This window comes from Puccinia triticina, chromosome 15A (genome assembly GCF_026914185.1).
Source record: "Puccinia triticina chromosome 15A, complete sequence".
Classification (NCBI taxonomy): Eukaryota; Fungi; Basidiomycota; class Pucciniomycetes; order Pucciniales; family Pucciniaceae; genus Puccinia; species Puccinia triticina.
The window spans coordinates 3828357-3845436 of NC_070572.1; the positions used below are offsets into that span (position 1 = coordinate 3828357).

The 17080-nt window shown below is 42.9% G+C and overlaps 2 protein-coding genes across 2 annotated transcripts; both read right to left on the reverse strand.

Moving 5' to 3' along the window:
* Window positions 1-1770: 1770 nt before the first annotated feature.
* PtA15_15A378 (uncharacterized protein) lies at window positions 1771-2041 on the reverse strand (the record flags this gene model as incomplete). The annotated part of the gene is made up of 2 exons (XM_053163578.1): window positions 1771-1882; window positions 1980-2041. The coding sequence occupies 2 exons, from the start codon at window positions 2039-2041 to the stop codon at window positions 1771-1773; spliced, it is 174 nt and encodes a 57-aa protein (XP_053027540.1).
* Window positions 2042-2547: 506 nt separating this feature from the next.
* On the reverse strand, window positions 2548-3019 carry PtA15_15A379 (uncharacterized protein; the record flags this gene model as incomplete). Its single annotated transcript, XM_053163579.1, has 2 exons — window positions 2548-2669; window positions 2764-3019. 2 exons carry the CDS (start codon window positions 3017-3019, stop codon window positions 2548-2550), a joined length of 378 nt encoding a protein of 125 aa, XP_053027541.1.
* Between the last annotated feature and the right edge of the window lie 14061 nt (window positions 3020-17080).

The window sequence follows — 17080 nt, forward strand, 5'->3', positions numbered from 1 at the left end:
GATACAATACATGGTAGCATATTGGTTTTTTGATACAATACATGGTAACATATTGGTTTTTTGATACAATACATGGTAACATATTGGTTTTTTGATACAATACATGGTAACATATTGCTTTTTCAATACAATACACAGCATTGAATTCTTTTATATTGAAAAATTGATATGATACCCCGGTGTTGGACAATACTGGGATTGTGTCAGCCATTGCCTCAATTTTTACAGTTTATGAGAAATGCTAAGCCAGTGTTCTGAAAGTGATTTGGTTATTTATTGTGAACTGGAAATCTTCAGGCAGTGATTTGGATATGTATATCCAGATGAGGAGGAAAGGTGGTGTTGATGTTGTCCTTCCTGGGATTTCTGGGGAACATAGAAATGAACAAGTTACAATAATATAGAGATGAGGAATGGACTAACTCTTTAAATGCATATCATGACCATAATAAAGAGAAGGTAGATTAAATGAGGAGATAACTATTGTAGACTGTGTAGAAAATATTACATCAACTTATTGAAGGTATGTTGTATTTACTTGCAGGCTGACAGATTGTATTGGATTGTTTCACCATTTCTGTTACCCGCAAGTACCTGTGAAGGAAACTGCTCCAACTGTCACAGGCGGTGCAGGGGTGCAATTTTCGGTGAAAAAGCTGGCAGGTACCTGCACACAAACATTTAACTGGTTTCACAAGGACCATCTCTTTGTAATACTATTTCTTACAGATTTACTTTGCGCACTGAAAAAAGCTTTCTGTGCACTCCAGAGGTTTTAAAATCAATGTCCAGGCCACATTGACCATTGGGAGGGATCCGAAGTGAGATAGAGTCACTAAGTACTGCCAGAACCCGCCAAACGGTGCCAAATTACCATTTTTTGGGAAAAGGAAGTGCAGTAACCATGTACCTCTCTCACGGGGTTCTTCCAAGAAATTCCCTAGTAAACCACCAGGAACAAGCCTTCACAGCCACCTAAGTCCCAACAAATGCTCATTATTAGAGGTGAACCACTAGAGGCCAAGGCGGCTGCGCCGCTGTATGTGATGCCCCAGGAAAATCTTGGTCAAGCCAAGCTTCAATTGTGCATGCATCAATATACTCAACCTGATTTGGCAAGATTTCAACCTGGACATGCCTAAAATTCAGATTCAACTTACTATGATAAATAATGACATTTTTTATGTTTTTCCAACCTTCAAATTGAGCATTCAAATAATTTTTGTTGCTTCACTGCTGTAATTCTTGTTTGAGAGCAGCAAAATTAGCACAAGTCCCTCCTGGGAGACTTATTTAAGCTTGTCTCAAGGGTGGCAATTCCACATTTCAAACCTACTGTGCAAAAACTACCAACAATTTACAGGGGTTTTATTGGAGCTGCACTGCCACTCTTGGAGTATGTAGACGTTTTGGCGGGGAGTTTGTTTTTATAAGAAGCCTCAAACAGCCATTTCAGACTGAGTTTTCTTGTAGTTGATTGGTCTGGGATCTCGGACCCAAGTCATCTCCATCTATGGACCATTTTCTGCTTTTGCTCCATCCACCTTATACTCCATCAACTCTGAAATATGGTGGCACCAGCTTCAAATGGCCATCAATACCTCTTGAAAAATGTATGTATGTAGAACAAATCAATTTTTATTAGAAAGTTGGCAAAGAGGAGTGAGGAGGACAGGATGCAGATCAGTGGACGCTAGAAACAAAAAAACAAAAACAAAAACTTGGCGTGTGGAAGTCAACGGCGGCTTGGAAGCAAGCGGGGGAAGGTAGTTAGCAGGGGAGGGATTGGGCAAGAGGTCGGGGGCCAAAGAAGCAGAGGGGGGGAGGCGGGGTGGAGAGGATTGGCGGGAGGAAGACGATTGGCAAGAGGAAGAGGATGTTGCTGGAGGGGAAGTGGGGGCGAGAGGTCGGAGGTGGGCGGCGAGGGCGGGATGTTGGCGGGGTCAGCAGCAGCAACAGCAGCGGGGGCAGCCGACAACGAAGACGAAGACCAGAGCTTATTCCTACTAGCTTGACTCTTTGAGCGACTCGACAGACGCATCTTGGTTGTCTTTTGACGTCGGGCACAACAGATGGAGGGTTATTTGGGCGGCATGGGGGAGACCCATATGGATGTTGGGGAGCCGGACAGAGATGTCAGGTTGTGGTTCTGCTACTCTTAGCTTTATCATACCTGCTGGTGTCACTCATTCATGACCTGTCATTTACAGGTCTTACCCTCAATTAGGGATCTTCATGTGACACCAGTGGATGTTCTTCCACCCACCTGCAGCCATTCATATCCAAGCGTCCTTAGTACAGTGGTTAGTACACTTGACATGGATATAAGAGACATGGGTTCAACTCCCATAGGACACATAATATTTTATGGAGTTTCACAAGAGAGGCGACCGGCGCTGAGCCAGCCTCCGGCAGCCTTCCGTCATTGGCCTCCTCCAACACCGCTGGTCTCCCCTCATGTGGCATGGTTTCCTGGCTGGGTTGTGGTGCGCAGGAACAAGGTGATTTCCTCAAACAGGGCTCCTTCAAAGTTAGCTTTGAGCCTGGCTAAGCTGCCCATCCGCGAGTCGTCGACAGGCTCAGTAGCGGACGGGTGTTCTTCTGCTGCTGGCTGGGGGACAAGCTTGGACTCTTCTGCGGACAGGAGGGGAAGCCGAGCAGCTCCGTGCCTATGGCCGTGTTAAGCAAACGGTAGTCGTGCAAGTTAGTGTCAAAGATTGTGTGGCTCTGTTTAGATCCCCGCGGGGCGCTAGGGAATCCGACGACGTTGTGAGGGCATGGGTTGCGTGTGCGGCTGGACGGTGGTAGTGGTGATCCAGTAAGTCTTGCGCTGGACAGGCAACACAGATTCACCCGCGGGAGCAGAGAACCTGGCGGGCTGAATGAATGGGGCCGCTGGCTGTGACATGGCTGCTTGGTGGAGACTGGCAAGGGGAAGTGTGGCGTACTTGCGGGTGGGGACTGACGAGGGTTGTCCAGGCGAGGTCTGGAGGGTTTTTGCTTTCCCAGCTTGTCCCATCTTTGCTCAAATCTAGCAACGGGCTCAGGTTGGTGTCTGTGTCCAAACTGGGCAGCACCGGTTTGTCAAACTGGCTGCGGTGATCTGGGCTAAGTGGGTGTCTGGACGATGGTTGACCTGGCCAAGTTGAATTTGGCAGGTTGGCAAGCACAAGGAAGGGTCTGCGGAGTCTGTGTATAAAGGTTGTCTATAAAATGGGGGCACTCATCAAGCTTTAATCCCCAGGCTGTCCCCCATGCTGTAATTCCAGTCGGGGGCCAGTCTCAACCCCCTCCGCTGTTGCGCTTGCGCAGTCTGAGGGGCAATATTTGTTGGCCCCCCTTTGCATAATGCCTTTACTGCGCGCGCTGGGGGTCATCCACCCATCTTTTTTTAACCCTGCTAGACAGGGATGGAAGGTGGGCCCGGGTGCATCAGCTTGCTGATGCTAGCGGGCTGATTGTAGTTTTTTCTTTTTTCTGAGTGTCTTATAATTTTTCTAGATTTTAGATTGTGTAAAGGGGAAACCCTTGACCTTTTTTTTTGTGATTTTCTATATTTCTAGGGGGAACCCTTGATCCTTCATTCTATGTTTCACTGACTTTAATACACTTGGATTTGGGGTTGAAAATGCAACATGCAGCGAGCCCACAGGCACCAAACTGATCCCTGCCAACTTTTTAATATCTTTCACATGGTTTTTAGCTTGAAAAAAGTGTTTAGTACTTCAAATGGATACTGTGAACTTCTCACCATTTAATGGTGACTCAGAACTGTGCAGTAACACAAATAAAAAAATTAGTTACAGGTAACATAGCTTTGCAGCACTGATGGCACCAATTTTCTGCCTGAAGGTCATAGCCAATCCTGACACAAACAGGAAATTTTTCTCCTGCATAGCTCAAAATAGGAGGTAGAGTCATACTGACAATGGTGCAACAATTACAATACATGTAATTGTATCTGACTATATAAAAATTGGAAAATAAATGTATTTGTATCATACTTTTTGCCAAAAAAAGCTCATATGTATCATAGGAATTGTTTGGTGAGACCAATACAAGATAAATGTATTATAAATGTATGTATCTCAATGAGAATTCAATACAATTTGTGGCCTTCATGATACATGTATTGTAATTTTTGCACTGCTGATATAACTGAGATAGCAAATGTTAATGGTGTATCAAGCCTGCAAAAAAATTAGCTAGGCAAACGCCAGAGATACAAAAGGTCACTTCAGCTTACTAGCACATAATTTAAAGCTAATTCTAGGTCCTGGACATCAAATTTGGTACCTGTGTGCCAAAAAGGGGAAATTGAAGCTTTCAAATTCCATGAGCCAAGTCAGAGCGGAGTTATTCTTGCAATAAAGTTGGTTGTAGCACAATCTGTAATGCATATAATGCATACATTAATTAAGCTTCCAGCTGTCTCTTGTGTATTTCTGGGTACACTTTGAGAAACCCAGATTGATTTGTCAGATTGGAAAAATTGTTCAAAAGGAAAAAAATCAACAGCTCAAACATTTTTCAGTTTTTTTGTTCAAGGTGGTCAAGGCAAATACACTTCAAGCTTTTCAATTTAATCATTTCTCCCACTTTTGGTTCAATTAATTAAACAGTGCTGCAGTCAAATAGTTTCAAGCATTGTTGATTCCATAATTTTCAGATCACTCCTCATTCCCAAACAACTAAAATTTCCTGAAAATGGGCAGTTGTCACTTGGTGGTGTTTTTGTTATTGACTATCAATTGCAATGGAATGGAAGACTTACCCCACAATAATCAGTCCTTCTTTGAATTTGAATTCCCTCCCCCAGATTACATGGATAATTTCATGTCATCTCTTTTCCCAGAAATTTGTCATTCTCACCCCAACTCAAATATTCATATTCCTAGCACAGGTGAAACCCAATTTTCCCCTGAATATCTTGAACAACTCCCATATCTCAATCCTGAAATCCCACCAGTCCCCCAAAGCATTTCTGGCCTTGGTTCACCTATCCAGCATGGAGAGATTCAACAAAGAAGTAACCTAGCAAACAACAATCAATTTGTATCATGTGGTGATTTAAACTCCTTGGTAATGGTATCAACAAGTCCCTTTGAAAATCTAAATTTAGTACATGTTCCATTAGAATCAAGTATACCAAATAATGATGCAAACCATTTTTGTGGTGATCAAAAGCCAAAAAGTTTGGCTTTGAATGCTAGGAAGAAATCATTCAAGCAGACTCATGCATCTTCAAGATCCAAAACCACCACTTCCAAGCTTCAAGATAGATCTCAACATGAAGCTAGAGCACCCACAGGAGATTCAATGCTCACTGAAGTTCCATCTAAGCTCCTACCTTCAATTGGTGTGGATCCAAACAATGAAAAGGTACTATGGTTTGGTGAGATCAGAGATTTGCCATGTAACCCAAATGTTTCAGTGGTTTCTTGGTCTGCATTCTTGAATAATGTGTATCACACTATACAATTTCCATCCAGAATTTTGAACACTGAGAATTGTATTATTGGTGAATACCCAATTGAGAAGGACTGGAAACAGGAAAGATTGTGTTTTGATGGGGCAGCTTTCACTAATCACCCAACAGCTCCACCTCACTTGCACTCCAACATTCTCAAAATAATTGAAACCCTTCAAGAACAAGGGCCTGCATGTGGAGAATTGATAATGACAAAAGAGCAGTTCATTAAATACCATTCTGATGTTAATTATGTTGATTTTTTCCAGATGAATCTTCTGAAGAATTATAATCAAAATTATAAAATCAGTGATGATGAATCAAACCATCTCTACCTTTCAAGAATTACTTCAAGTAATGATGCAAGGAAAAGATTGATGTCAGCACAAAATCTTCTAGTTCTGGAATCAGAGCTTTGGGTTTCCCATTGGAGCCGGAGATTGAAATGGAATCCCCAAGAACTGACTGATGAATTTGAGCTTATCAAGCCTAACAAAATGAAGAAGACAGTGATGACCTTCCTTTTTTACATTGAGATGATTGAGGCCGCTTTGCCCCGACCTGGAACACAACAAGAAAATTCCAAGTTCAGGACAGAACTAGAAGAAGCTGTGGCAGTCTTAGAAGCCCTCTTCAATCCATACAAGGCTGAAAAATATTTACATCAGAAGAGGGAAAATATCTTTGATAAGATCAGCATTAAAAAAAGCACAAAAGTTGCTGTTCCATCTTTGTGGGATATGATCCATGTTTGGGTGTGTTTTTTCCGGAAAGACTTGTTTTGTGTTCTATTCAACCAAAACCAAGAGATTTCTCATTCAGCAAAGTCCTTTTTCAATTCAGTTTTCTTCTGTTCTATCAAAGTGCTTAGCAGCAGACTTCAAAAATAAAGCTGTAGTGTCTTCTAAGATCAGAAAAGATTTTCTTTCATGTTCATTCTTAATTCACAGGATTTCTAGGTGCAATATCTAATTCTACACAAATTCTTTTTTGAGAAAAGAATATATAAGCTTTTTACAGTATCAGTGTCAGCCTTAGAGTCATCACAGCTGACCTAAAAGCTGCCTGTTCTACCTTTGTTACATATAAATTACTTTATATCTTTTTCATCTTAAGAGATAACCTTGTTTTGACTTCAGATTCTGTTTCCTCATGCAATTTTGACCCTAGTTACAACTTATCAATTCATTGTAACTATACTCCTTCCCTGAGTTAATGAGTTGTGGCGCGCTTGCGCAGTTGTGATGTGTCAGCACTACCTGGCGCGCCAAACCACATGTACATATGTAAATTACATAAGCAAACTGTGAAAATTTTCGTAGTCAGAATCCCCCTTGCCTGAGGCGGATCCACAGACTTCAGCACACCAGAACCACCACCCAGATAACCCCAGGATCACCACCAAAGAGCCTACTCTACTCCCAGTATACCTACCGTCACAGGCGCCTAGGATATTGACAGTAAGTAACCTCTTTCACTGAACCTTGATTATCTCAGAGGTACAACTCTGTGTCTTGTTTGATCTGCCTTTTCTTCTTGCTTTGCCTCCTCCTTGATCACAGGGCTGTCCCTTCTATTCTACAGGCCTTTGCCTCTATCTTGATCACAGGGCTGTCCCTTATAATCACTTGGCCTTTGCCTCAAAATCTAGGTTGCAGGGCTGTCCCTCAGGTTTCCCATTAAGAACCTTGACTGTCCAGAGAGAAGTCTAAAAAACTGTGGCTGGATTAAACTTATCTAATCCAGATACCCTCCTGAGAGGAAGCTGTAGCACTTCTAGCACAGATTAGCAGCACTCTTCTGAAGAGTAGCATTGCCAGTGGACGTGCATTCCCACTAGAATAACCTAGTACTTCTCTTCTATCTTATCCTGCTTGGTTTCTTTCTCTCTCTTTCTCTTTTTCTCTTACAGTTGTATTTTCTTTATCCCAAGAAATCAAACTGTTGTCCCCCATTTCTTGTGTCCTGCTGTCACTATAGAGACTCAGGCTCACAATTGGGGGCCTCATCAGGAAAATTACTCACCTTTTCATAATTCTAGACTGCTATAAAGCCAAAGGACTGATCCTCCTGACTAAATCAAACAAAAAACTCTTAAAAATTCGAAAAATCACTTAAAAAAATTTTCTACATATCCTACTAACGCTGAAAATCTTCTAAAATTATCCCAAATTGCTCTTATATTGATAAAATTCCTAACTGAACCCTTGAAAAAAAAATTTTACGTCCTGTGTACTCGTGAAAGTGCAGAATTGCGACTCCTCCGCGCCGCTATTCATCCCTTCGTCGGACTTATCCTCCCCAGAACCCTCCATATCTTCGAATCAAGAGGAGATAGTGAAAAACGGAGTACGCTCAAAAGATTCTCCTGCTTCTTATCTACAATTACCGCAGTTGACCGTAAAAAAATTCTTAACGGCGCAGACTAGCGCAGAAGACGAAAACTACGACGATAGAATAGTGACAAACCCGCGCAACAGCAATCTTATCAGTAGTTCGTCGTGGACCCCTATTGCTACTGCAAGAGCACAAAAAACTCGTCGAAAGAAGACTGTTGCTCCCGTCAATATAGCCGAGTGGAACTCTAATTCCTCAGCGAAGTCAAGCGCAAAGGAAAATAAGAAAAAAACCTCTTCTACTACGCGGAAAAGCAAGAGAATTTCTGCTAAAGCTAAATCCTCAGGTACTTAACCTTTAAAAAATCCTTATTCTTCTTTTCCTACTCGACTACCAACTTTCCTACACGTGCTCACCATGCCTCCTCACCTTAGAAATGGCAGAGACCTCTCAGCAGAACAGCGCCTCCGCTACCGCCTCAGTCCAGCCGCCGAGGAAAGGCTTCGAAGAGCTAGAGTCAGCATTGCCGCCGCTCCAAGAGGATTTCCTCAAGTTCCCGGAGGAGGAGCCGCTTCCCCCAGACACAGGGATCCCTCCGGCGCTATACCAGGCGAGAGAGACATCAATAGCTCTAGCCTCGAACAGGTCCACGCCGGTACCGCGCCCAGTAGACAGGGAACAAATGATCCCTACGGCGAATTATCCTCAGAAGGATCAACCGCCCTCCCAGCCTACCAACCCCGAGGGTATGAGGCCGAATGCCTCCCCCAGTTTAGCCCTCCTTCCGCCCATTCAGAACCCACGACGGGAAGAGTCTTCCGGCCCGATGGATCTGATCCCAGAAGAAATGGAGCTGACAGGCCTCATCAACCTCTTCAACGATCAATTCGACATGTTTGTCCGAGCGAGAGAGGCACAGAACACGGCCTCGATGAAGAGACTCCTCTCCCAAGCTTCGATGACGCAAGAAATGATTATAGAGCTGGTTGGGAGAGCAGACGCTATCCGTCTATGCCAAGAATGGATCCCCAACAAGGAGCTCCATCAATTAAATCAATCTCTAGCGCAACAGAACCCGGCAGATCAAACAATCCGCCACCATTCGCAGCTAGCCGTAGCGCCACACGCCAACTATCAACCAATGATAGCCACGCCGACTCCGGAGCCTACGGGCTTACAGTACCGAGTACCAACGCAGGAGTTCCAGGGTCCTACCCCTTCCAACCGTCAGGAACTTCCACAACCGCGTCCAGAAGGTCAGATTTACCACGGCCCTCAAATGCCGCAGCAACCACCGCCGCCGCCGCCGCCGCAAGCGCTCCAAGTGAGGCCAATACCAGCTTCTATACCGCGAGAGGTGGTTCAATTGTTCCGCCCCAGCCCTCATTATCAACCTGGCGGGGTCAATCCACCCCATTATCCTCACACGCAGCAAGGATACGCAGACCACAACCCCCCTCATCCTCAAGACAATTGGAGAGGATCAGGGAGGAACTGGAGACGCCCCCAGGACGACACTCAGAGAGTACTAGAGATAGGAGAATACCTGATGAGAGCCACACGAGGAGTGAGGAGAATCTATGGACGCGGGAGAGCCAGAGGGAGAGGCCCTTACTAGATGAATCTTTACCCAAAAGTTCCTTAAGTAGTGATTCACCACTAGGCCTCAGTTTAGATATTGATAATCTCTCTGATCCTTCAAATAGAGAATTTTTTCTCAATAACCTTAACTCTGAAATGTCTAGAAATGGTCCCTTGTTCCTAGAAGAAAAATTACAAGTCTTGTTCTCTAAATTTCTCTCTGAATTATCTGGTACTGTTGAAACCATTCCTGGTACTCTTCTTGAATCTTGTGTCAGCAATTTTAAAGATGTCCTGAATCATTCAATTCTTGATCTGTTTAAAGATGAATTCATTCCCTTTTTGCTTGATCAAATCCTGAATAACATAGGTGAAAGTGCCAGAGAGAAGTCCACAGTGAATAACAATGTGTTAGAACAACTGAAGAAACACATAGATGATAAGTTTGAGACAGTTCAAGATTTGATTCTGGTAAATGAATCACAATGTCATTCTAACATGGATACAATTGGCCAAAATCTGAAAGATTTTGAAGAGAAAGTGAGCAACAATCTTACTTCCATTGGTAATCAGATCAATGACCTTCATGCCAATGAGCACAACAGATTTGAACAATCTAAGAGAAGATTCAGTGACATATCTTCTGTAGTAAACACTGTGAGCTCAAAGCTGGATTCCGTGTTAATACCAGATGACAGAGACCAACCCCCTCATCTCTTATACAATAATCCCTTCCAGAATGTCCACCATGAGCAACAACAGGAACACAGACCTCCTCCTCCTGTTCCTACTCCTGAACCCCAGAGACCACCAAGAGATAACTTTCCTAAGCCTGCTAGCAATACTCCTGAGGCTAAGACCCAAGAGGAATTCCCCTACATTGATCATGGAGCAATAGACTTTGAAATGAGGAAGGAACTGTGGAAAGGTATCCCCAAAAATGGAGACTGGGAGAAATTCTCTGGAGAATTACCTTACAATCATGAGCTTTGGATTAAAAACACTGATATCCTGGTCAGAGACTACTTGATGCTGGATAACATGATAATCAGTAGATTAACAATCTTGTTAACTGACACTGCAAGGAATTGGTACCTAGGCATCAGAGACCAGTATGGAAACAAATCTTGGGCTTGGTGGAAGAATGCCATCAGAAACAAGTTTGGCACTGAGAACTGGAAATGGAAAATGCAACAAGAGTTTGAGAATGATCACTTTGCCTATGATGGGAGGAAAATCCATAAATGGTTTGGTAATCAGAGAGAAAGACTGAAAGCTTATCAACCTGAACTCAGTCAGTACCTTATTTGTGAGAAAATCTTAAAGCAATGCCCTCCAAACCTTGAGCATGCTATTAAAAGCAGATACAAAAGAGATGCCACTGAAATGAGTTTTGAGGATATGGTTATAATTGCTGAAGAGGTCATAGACAGAGTCATGAAAAGGAACAAGCCTGTGACAAACAATTATAACACTCCAAACAGATCCCACTGGAGAAGCAATCCTGCCCCTGAGAAAACTGATAAGCCAACTGACTCCTCTGCCAAAAAGAATCCTGTCTCTGCCCCTGAGAAAGAAAAACTTATATGCCATTTCTGTAAACAAACTGGTCACTTCTCCAGGGAATGCCCTAAGAAGAAGAACAGGATCAATAATGTAGGAATGGATGATGATGATGATCCCAAGAGTGACAATGGAGAAGATCAAGGTGAACCACACAAGTCTGAATCAGAACTAGATGAAGAAGAAGAGAATCATAGAACCAATCATATGATTCTTGCCATGGACAATGGGAATGGTGCCAATTATGACCCCTTGGTTGATTTTGATTTTGGAACACATGCTGTAGAGTGTGAGATAAACCAAGACTTCTCCATTGCTGAAATTCAAGCTGAAACTCATCAACCCCAGACATGGGACAAATCCTGCCAGTCTTCCCACATAGAGGATGCTAGACTGATGAAATGTAAACCTGATAGAGGAAAAGCTCATCTTACTGGAAAAGCAAATCTTACCACTGTCCTTATTGAATCCAGAGAACAATCATGTCTTCTTGATAGTGGAGCTTCTTGCTCAATCATCAGCAACAAATTGCTAGACTCTATATTACCAGAATGGGAAAACAAGCTCATGCCAATTAACCATGCAAAATTTCACAGCTGTAGTGACCAATTACAACCAATGGGCATAATAGAAACAGCTTTGATTTTTCCTCACACTAAAGGCTCTATCAGAATTCTAGCAGAATTTGTAGTCATGAAAAATGCAAGAATTGACTATCTTATCCTTGGAAATGATTACATGTCTCTTTATGGCTTTGACATCACAAACAGCAAAGAGAGATTCTTTACCATTGGAAATGAGAACAAGAGGAAGAAATTCAGTTTTAAGTCTCATCATCTGGAGAAAATGAGCCCTTCCAATGAAATTTCTGCTGTAAAGAAGTCCAATCCTCAACTGCAGAAATTTATTACAGAAGAACTCTGTGAAGCCAAGTTCAGTGATAAGTTGACTATTGAGCAAAAGGAGAAGCTGTTTGAAGTCCTCCACAATAACAACCTTGCCTTCTCCAATACCAACCAGCCCCTTGGTGCCATTAAAGGTCATGAAGTTCATATCAAATTGACAACTGAGAGACCCTATCCTCCTCTCCTCAGAAGACCTCCTTATCCTGCCAGCCCCAAAAGCAGAGAAGCTCTTGAACAACACATTGAGGAACTAGTAAACCTGAATGTTCTAAGGAAAGTTGGTCATAATGAAGTAGTTGAGATCACTACTCCTGTAATCATTGCCTGGCACAATGGAAAGTCCAGAATGGTAGGAGACTTCAGAGCTTTGAATTCATACACTGCTTCAGACAGGTATCCCATTCCCAAGATCAGTGAGACTCTGAACAACCTGGCCAAAGCTAAGTATCTGACTAGCATGGATGTACTCAAAGGTTTTCACCAGAATGTCATTGCAGAAGATTCCAGACATCTACTCAGGATTATTATGCACAAAGGAATCTATGAGTACCTTAGAATGCCCTTTGGGATCAAGAATGCCCCCTCTCATTTCCAGAGAATGATGGACATTGAGTTCAGAAAAGAAATTGATGAGAAGTGGGTCATTATCTACATTGATGATATCATCATTATGTCCAACACTTGGGAAGAACACCTCAATAGGATAGACAGAATCCTGAAAGTTGTCATTAACATGAAAATGAAAATCTCCTTGAAGAAGTGTAACTTTGGATTTGATCAGATCAAAGCTCTAGGCCATCTTGTGTCTGGTATTGCCATAGGAATAGACCAGAATAAAGTAGCTGCTGTCCTCCAAAAACCTGTGCCTAGTAGTAGGAAAGAAATGCAATCATTTCTTGGTTTTGCTGGGTACTACAGACAACACATTGAGAAGTTTGCAGAGATAGCCAAACCTCTGACTGAGCTGACAAGGATTGATGTCATATATGAGATGACTCATCATAGAATAGTAGCCTACAACTTGTTAAAAGAGAAACTGACCACAGCTCCATTGCTATTGTTTCCTGACTGGGCCCATCCTTTCACACTATATGTAGATGCTAGTATGACTGGTCTAGGTGCTGCTTTACATCAAGTCCAAGTCATTGATGGAGTGAGAAAAGAAGGACCCATTGTTTTCATATCCAGACAACTGAAGGACAGTGAAACAAGATATGGTGCTAGTCAACTTGAATGCTTATGTCTGGTTTGGGCCCTGGAAAAACTCCATTACTACTTGGATGGCAGTGTATTTCATGTTGTAACAGACTGCACAGCTTTGAGATCACTATTGAACATGAAGACTCCCAACAGACATATGCTCAGGTGGCAGATTGCTATTCAAGAATACAGAGGCAATATGACCATAATCCACAGAGATGGGAATATTCACAAGAATGCTGATGGACTGAGCAGATGGGCTTTGCCAAATGATCCCAGTAACCCTGCTTATGACCCAGAAGACAAGGATGATGATAGATTCCCCATCATGGGCATACATGTCTCTACTTTCAAGAATGAGTTCTTTGACTCAGTGAGAGAAGGCTACAAGCAAGACAAGAACACTACCATATTGTCTGAACTTTTGTTGAAAGATGCTAAAGATGCCCAGTTAAAAAATTCCTTACAAGATCCTTGGAGAAAGCTATATGATGAAGGAAGATTCTCCATATTTGATGGCCTCATCTACTTCAGAGAGAAACACAACTCTGTCCTAGTCCTAGCTGACAAAGAAAGTATCAACACCATCTTGCATGAATGCCATGACAGTGTCTACTCTGGTCATCTTTCTGAAGATAGGACTTTAGAAAAAGTAGCTGATACTGCTTGGTGGGCTAACTGGAAACAAGACACTGGTGAATACTGCTCCTCCTGTGATAGATGCCAGAAAGCAAATAAAGCCACAGGCAAAAGATTTGGACTGCTTATGAAAATTGAGGAACCTTCAAAACCATGGGATGTTATTAACATGGATTGGGTGACTTCCTTGTCCCCTGGAGGAGCTGCTAGTTTCAATGCTTGTCTGGTAATAGTGGACAGATACTCTAAGACCCCTATATTTGTACCCTGCTTCAAAGATGACTCTGCCATGGACACTGCCATACTGTTTTGGAACAGAGTAATGCCTAGGACTGGAATCCCCAGAATCATCATCTCTGATAGAGACCCTAAGTTCACATCTGAATTCTGGACTGGTTTGCATAGTATGCTAGGAACAAAACTCTCCTTCTCCACTGCTTACCACCCCCAGACTGATGGATTAGCTGAAAGGATGATTCAAACACTTGAAGATATGATCAGAAGATTTTGTGCATATGGTCTAGAATTCAAAGACAATGATGGTTACACTCATGATTGGGTTTCACTTCTACCAATCCTTGAGCTAGCATATTGCACCAGCATACATTCAACCACTGGAAAACCCCCTGCCATCCTAGAAAAAGGCTGGATCCCAAACCTTCCCAGGAATTTCTTGAAGCAAGACTCTGTAGACATTCATCCTACTGCTCTTGCCTATGGAAAGATCTTTGAGAAAGCCAGAAAACATGCTGAGCACTGCATAACAGAAGCTACATCTTACAACAAAGAGAGATGGGACAAGAGTCACAAAGAACCATCTTTTAAAGTTGGTGATAAAGTCCTAATATCCACAGCAAACTTCAACAACCTGTCTGGCCCTAAGAAGATGAGAGACTCCTTCACAGGACCATTCCTTGTGAAAGCTTTACATGGGAAAAATGCTGTAGAAGTGATACTGACTGAAGAGTTTAGCAGGAAACATCCCACATTTCCTGTCAGCTTGGTGAAACCATACAAAGACCCCAATCCAGACAAGTTCCCCTTGAGACAGAAAGTCAAAGTTGTCATTCCCCCCATGGATAAGACCCCTCAGAGTAAAGTCATACAAAAGATTCTCAGAGACAAGAGATTGAGAGTGGAAAACAGAGATGTTATGATGTACTTAGCTAGATACAAAGGTATGAGTGCTGATCATGATGAATGGCTCCTTGAGAAAGACATCCCAGACTCTGCTATCCTTCTCAGGAAATTCAGAAGTGAGAAGAGGTCTAACCCTGTGGTTTAATTTCTTACAGAAATCCAACCCTTTTGGTGGTAGGGAATGTCAGCCTTAGAGTCATCACAGCTGACCTAAAAGCTGCCTGTTCTACCTTTGTTACATATAAATTACTTTACATCTTTTTCATCTTAAGAGATAACCTTGTTTTGACTTCAGATTCTGTTTCCTCATGCAATTTTGACCCTAGTTACAACTTATCAATTCATTGTAACTATACTCCTTCCCTGAGTTAATGAGTTGTGGCGCGCTTGCGCAGTTGTGATGTGTCAGCACTACCTGGCGCGCCAAACCACATGTACATATGTAAATTACATAAGCAAACTGTGAAAATTTTCGTAGTCAGAATCCCCCTTGCCTGAGGCGGATCCACAGACTTCAGCACACCAGAACCACCACCCAGATAACCCCAGGATCACCACCAAAGAGCCTACTCTACTCCCAGTATACCTACCGTCACAGGCGCCTAGGATATTGACAGTAAGTAACCTCTTTCACTGAACCTTGATTATCTCAGAGGTACAACTCTGTGTCTTGTTTGATCTGCCTTTTCTTCTTGCTTTGCCTCCTCCTTGATCACAGGGCTGTCCCTTCTATTCTACAGGCCTTTGCCTCTATCTTGATCACAGGGCTGTCCCTTATAATCACTTGGCCTTTGCCTCAAAATCTAGGTTGCAGGGCTGTCCCTCAGGTTTCCCATTAAGAACCTTGACTGTCCAGAGAGAAGTCTAAAAAACTGTGGCTGGATTAAACTTATCTAATCCAGATACCCTCCTGAGAGGAAGCTGTAGCACTTCTAGCACAGATTAGCAGCACTCTTCTGAAGAGTAGCATTGCCAGTGGACGTGCATTCCCACTAGAATAACCTAGTACTTCTCTTCTATCTTATCCTGCTTGGTTTCTTTCTCTCTCTTTCTCTTTTTCTCTTACAGTTGTATTTTCTTTATCCCAAGAAATCAAACTGTTGTCCCCCATTTCTTGTGTCCTGCTGTCACTATAGAGACTCAGGCTCACAATCAGTGTGCGGTGGAAAAATATATGCATGATAACCAATAAGTGCTTTACATTCTGGCCCTGTCTATATGGAAAATTGAGACATAGAATGGATTGTAATACATACCTCATGTCAAATCTCTGGCTAATTTTTAATTGTGAATGCACACTATGGATGGCACTTTGTACCCGGGTACACAGTGCCATCCCTAGGGGGTCGGGGTACCCACTGCGGGTGTGGGTACTACCCTAAAATTTCACTCAAATTGGATACCCGCACCCATTTCACTCAAATTGGATACCCGCACCCACACTGAGGTTAACAAAGCCTCTCAAAGGAGGTGCAAAGCATCTCTGAAGCAGAGCATTACCTCTAATGTCACATCATTGACCCTACAGACTCAAGTTTTTCTTGCAAAAAACACTATATTTGTTTTGAAAATAATTTAAAAAGTTTAGTTTGTGGTTTAAAAAAACTGAGTAGACAGACTTGTAGCCTGCTATCTCAGCTTTCATCCCTTGTTTTTCCTTGAAGTTAATATTGAAAGAATTATAACCGGAGGCGAGCAGAGTCGGCGAAGGGAAAAAGATTGGCTTAGCCAATAACAGACAAGAAGTCTGAAATAGAGACCATTTACTCACTCTTAGGGGCTAAATGCCTAAGCAGAGAGTCTTGAAATGGGGCTAAAGTGCCACTCAAGGATTCAGTTGAGTCGGGACTGATGACTTTGATTTCCTAGGATAGTCTTGGGTTTAAGTAGACTATCTACATGTGTTCAAGATGTGGGCACAAGAAAAAAGAACACAATGAATAAGGAAGAAAGATTACATGCATAAGGGAATAGAGATGGCATATGGCACCCGGGTACCCCCCTTTTTTTCACAAATTCCTCACACCCGCACCCGCACCCAGAACCCGCCCTGGGAGATACCCGGGTGCAGAGGGGGAGGTACCCGGGTGCCAGGCACAGGTACCCGGGTATCACCTTTGATGGCCGGCTGACCGGTCATCGAGAGGTTTTATCCTCTTCGATGGCCGGCTGACCAGTCATCGAGAGCCTTTATCCTCTTTGATTACCGGTCAGCCAGTCATCGAGAGGTTGTATCCCTTTTGAT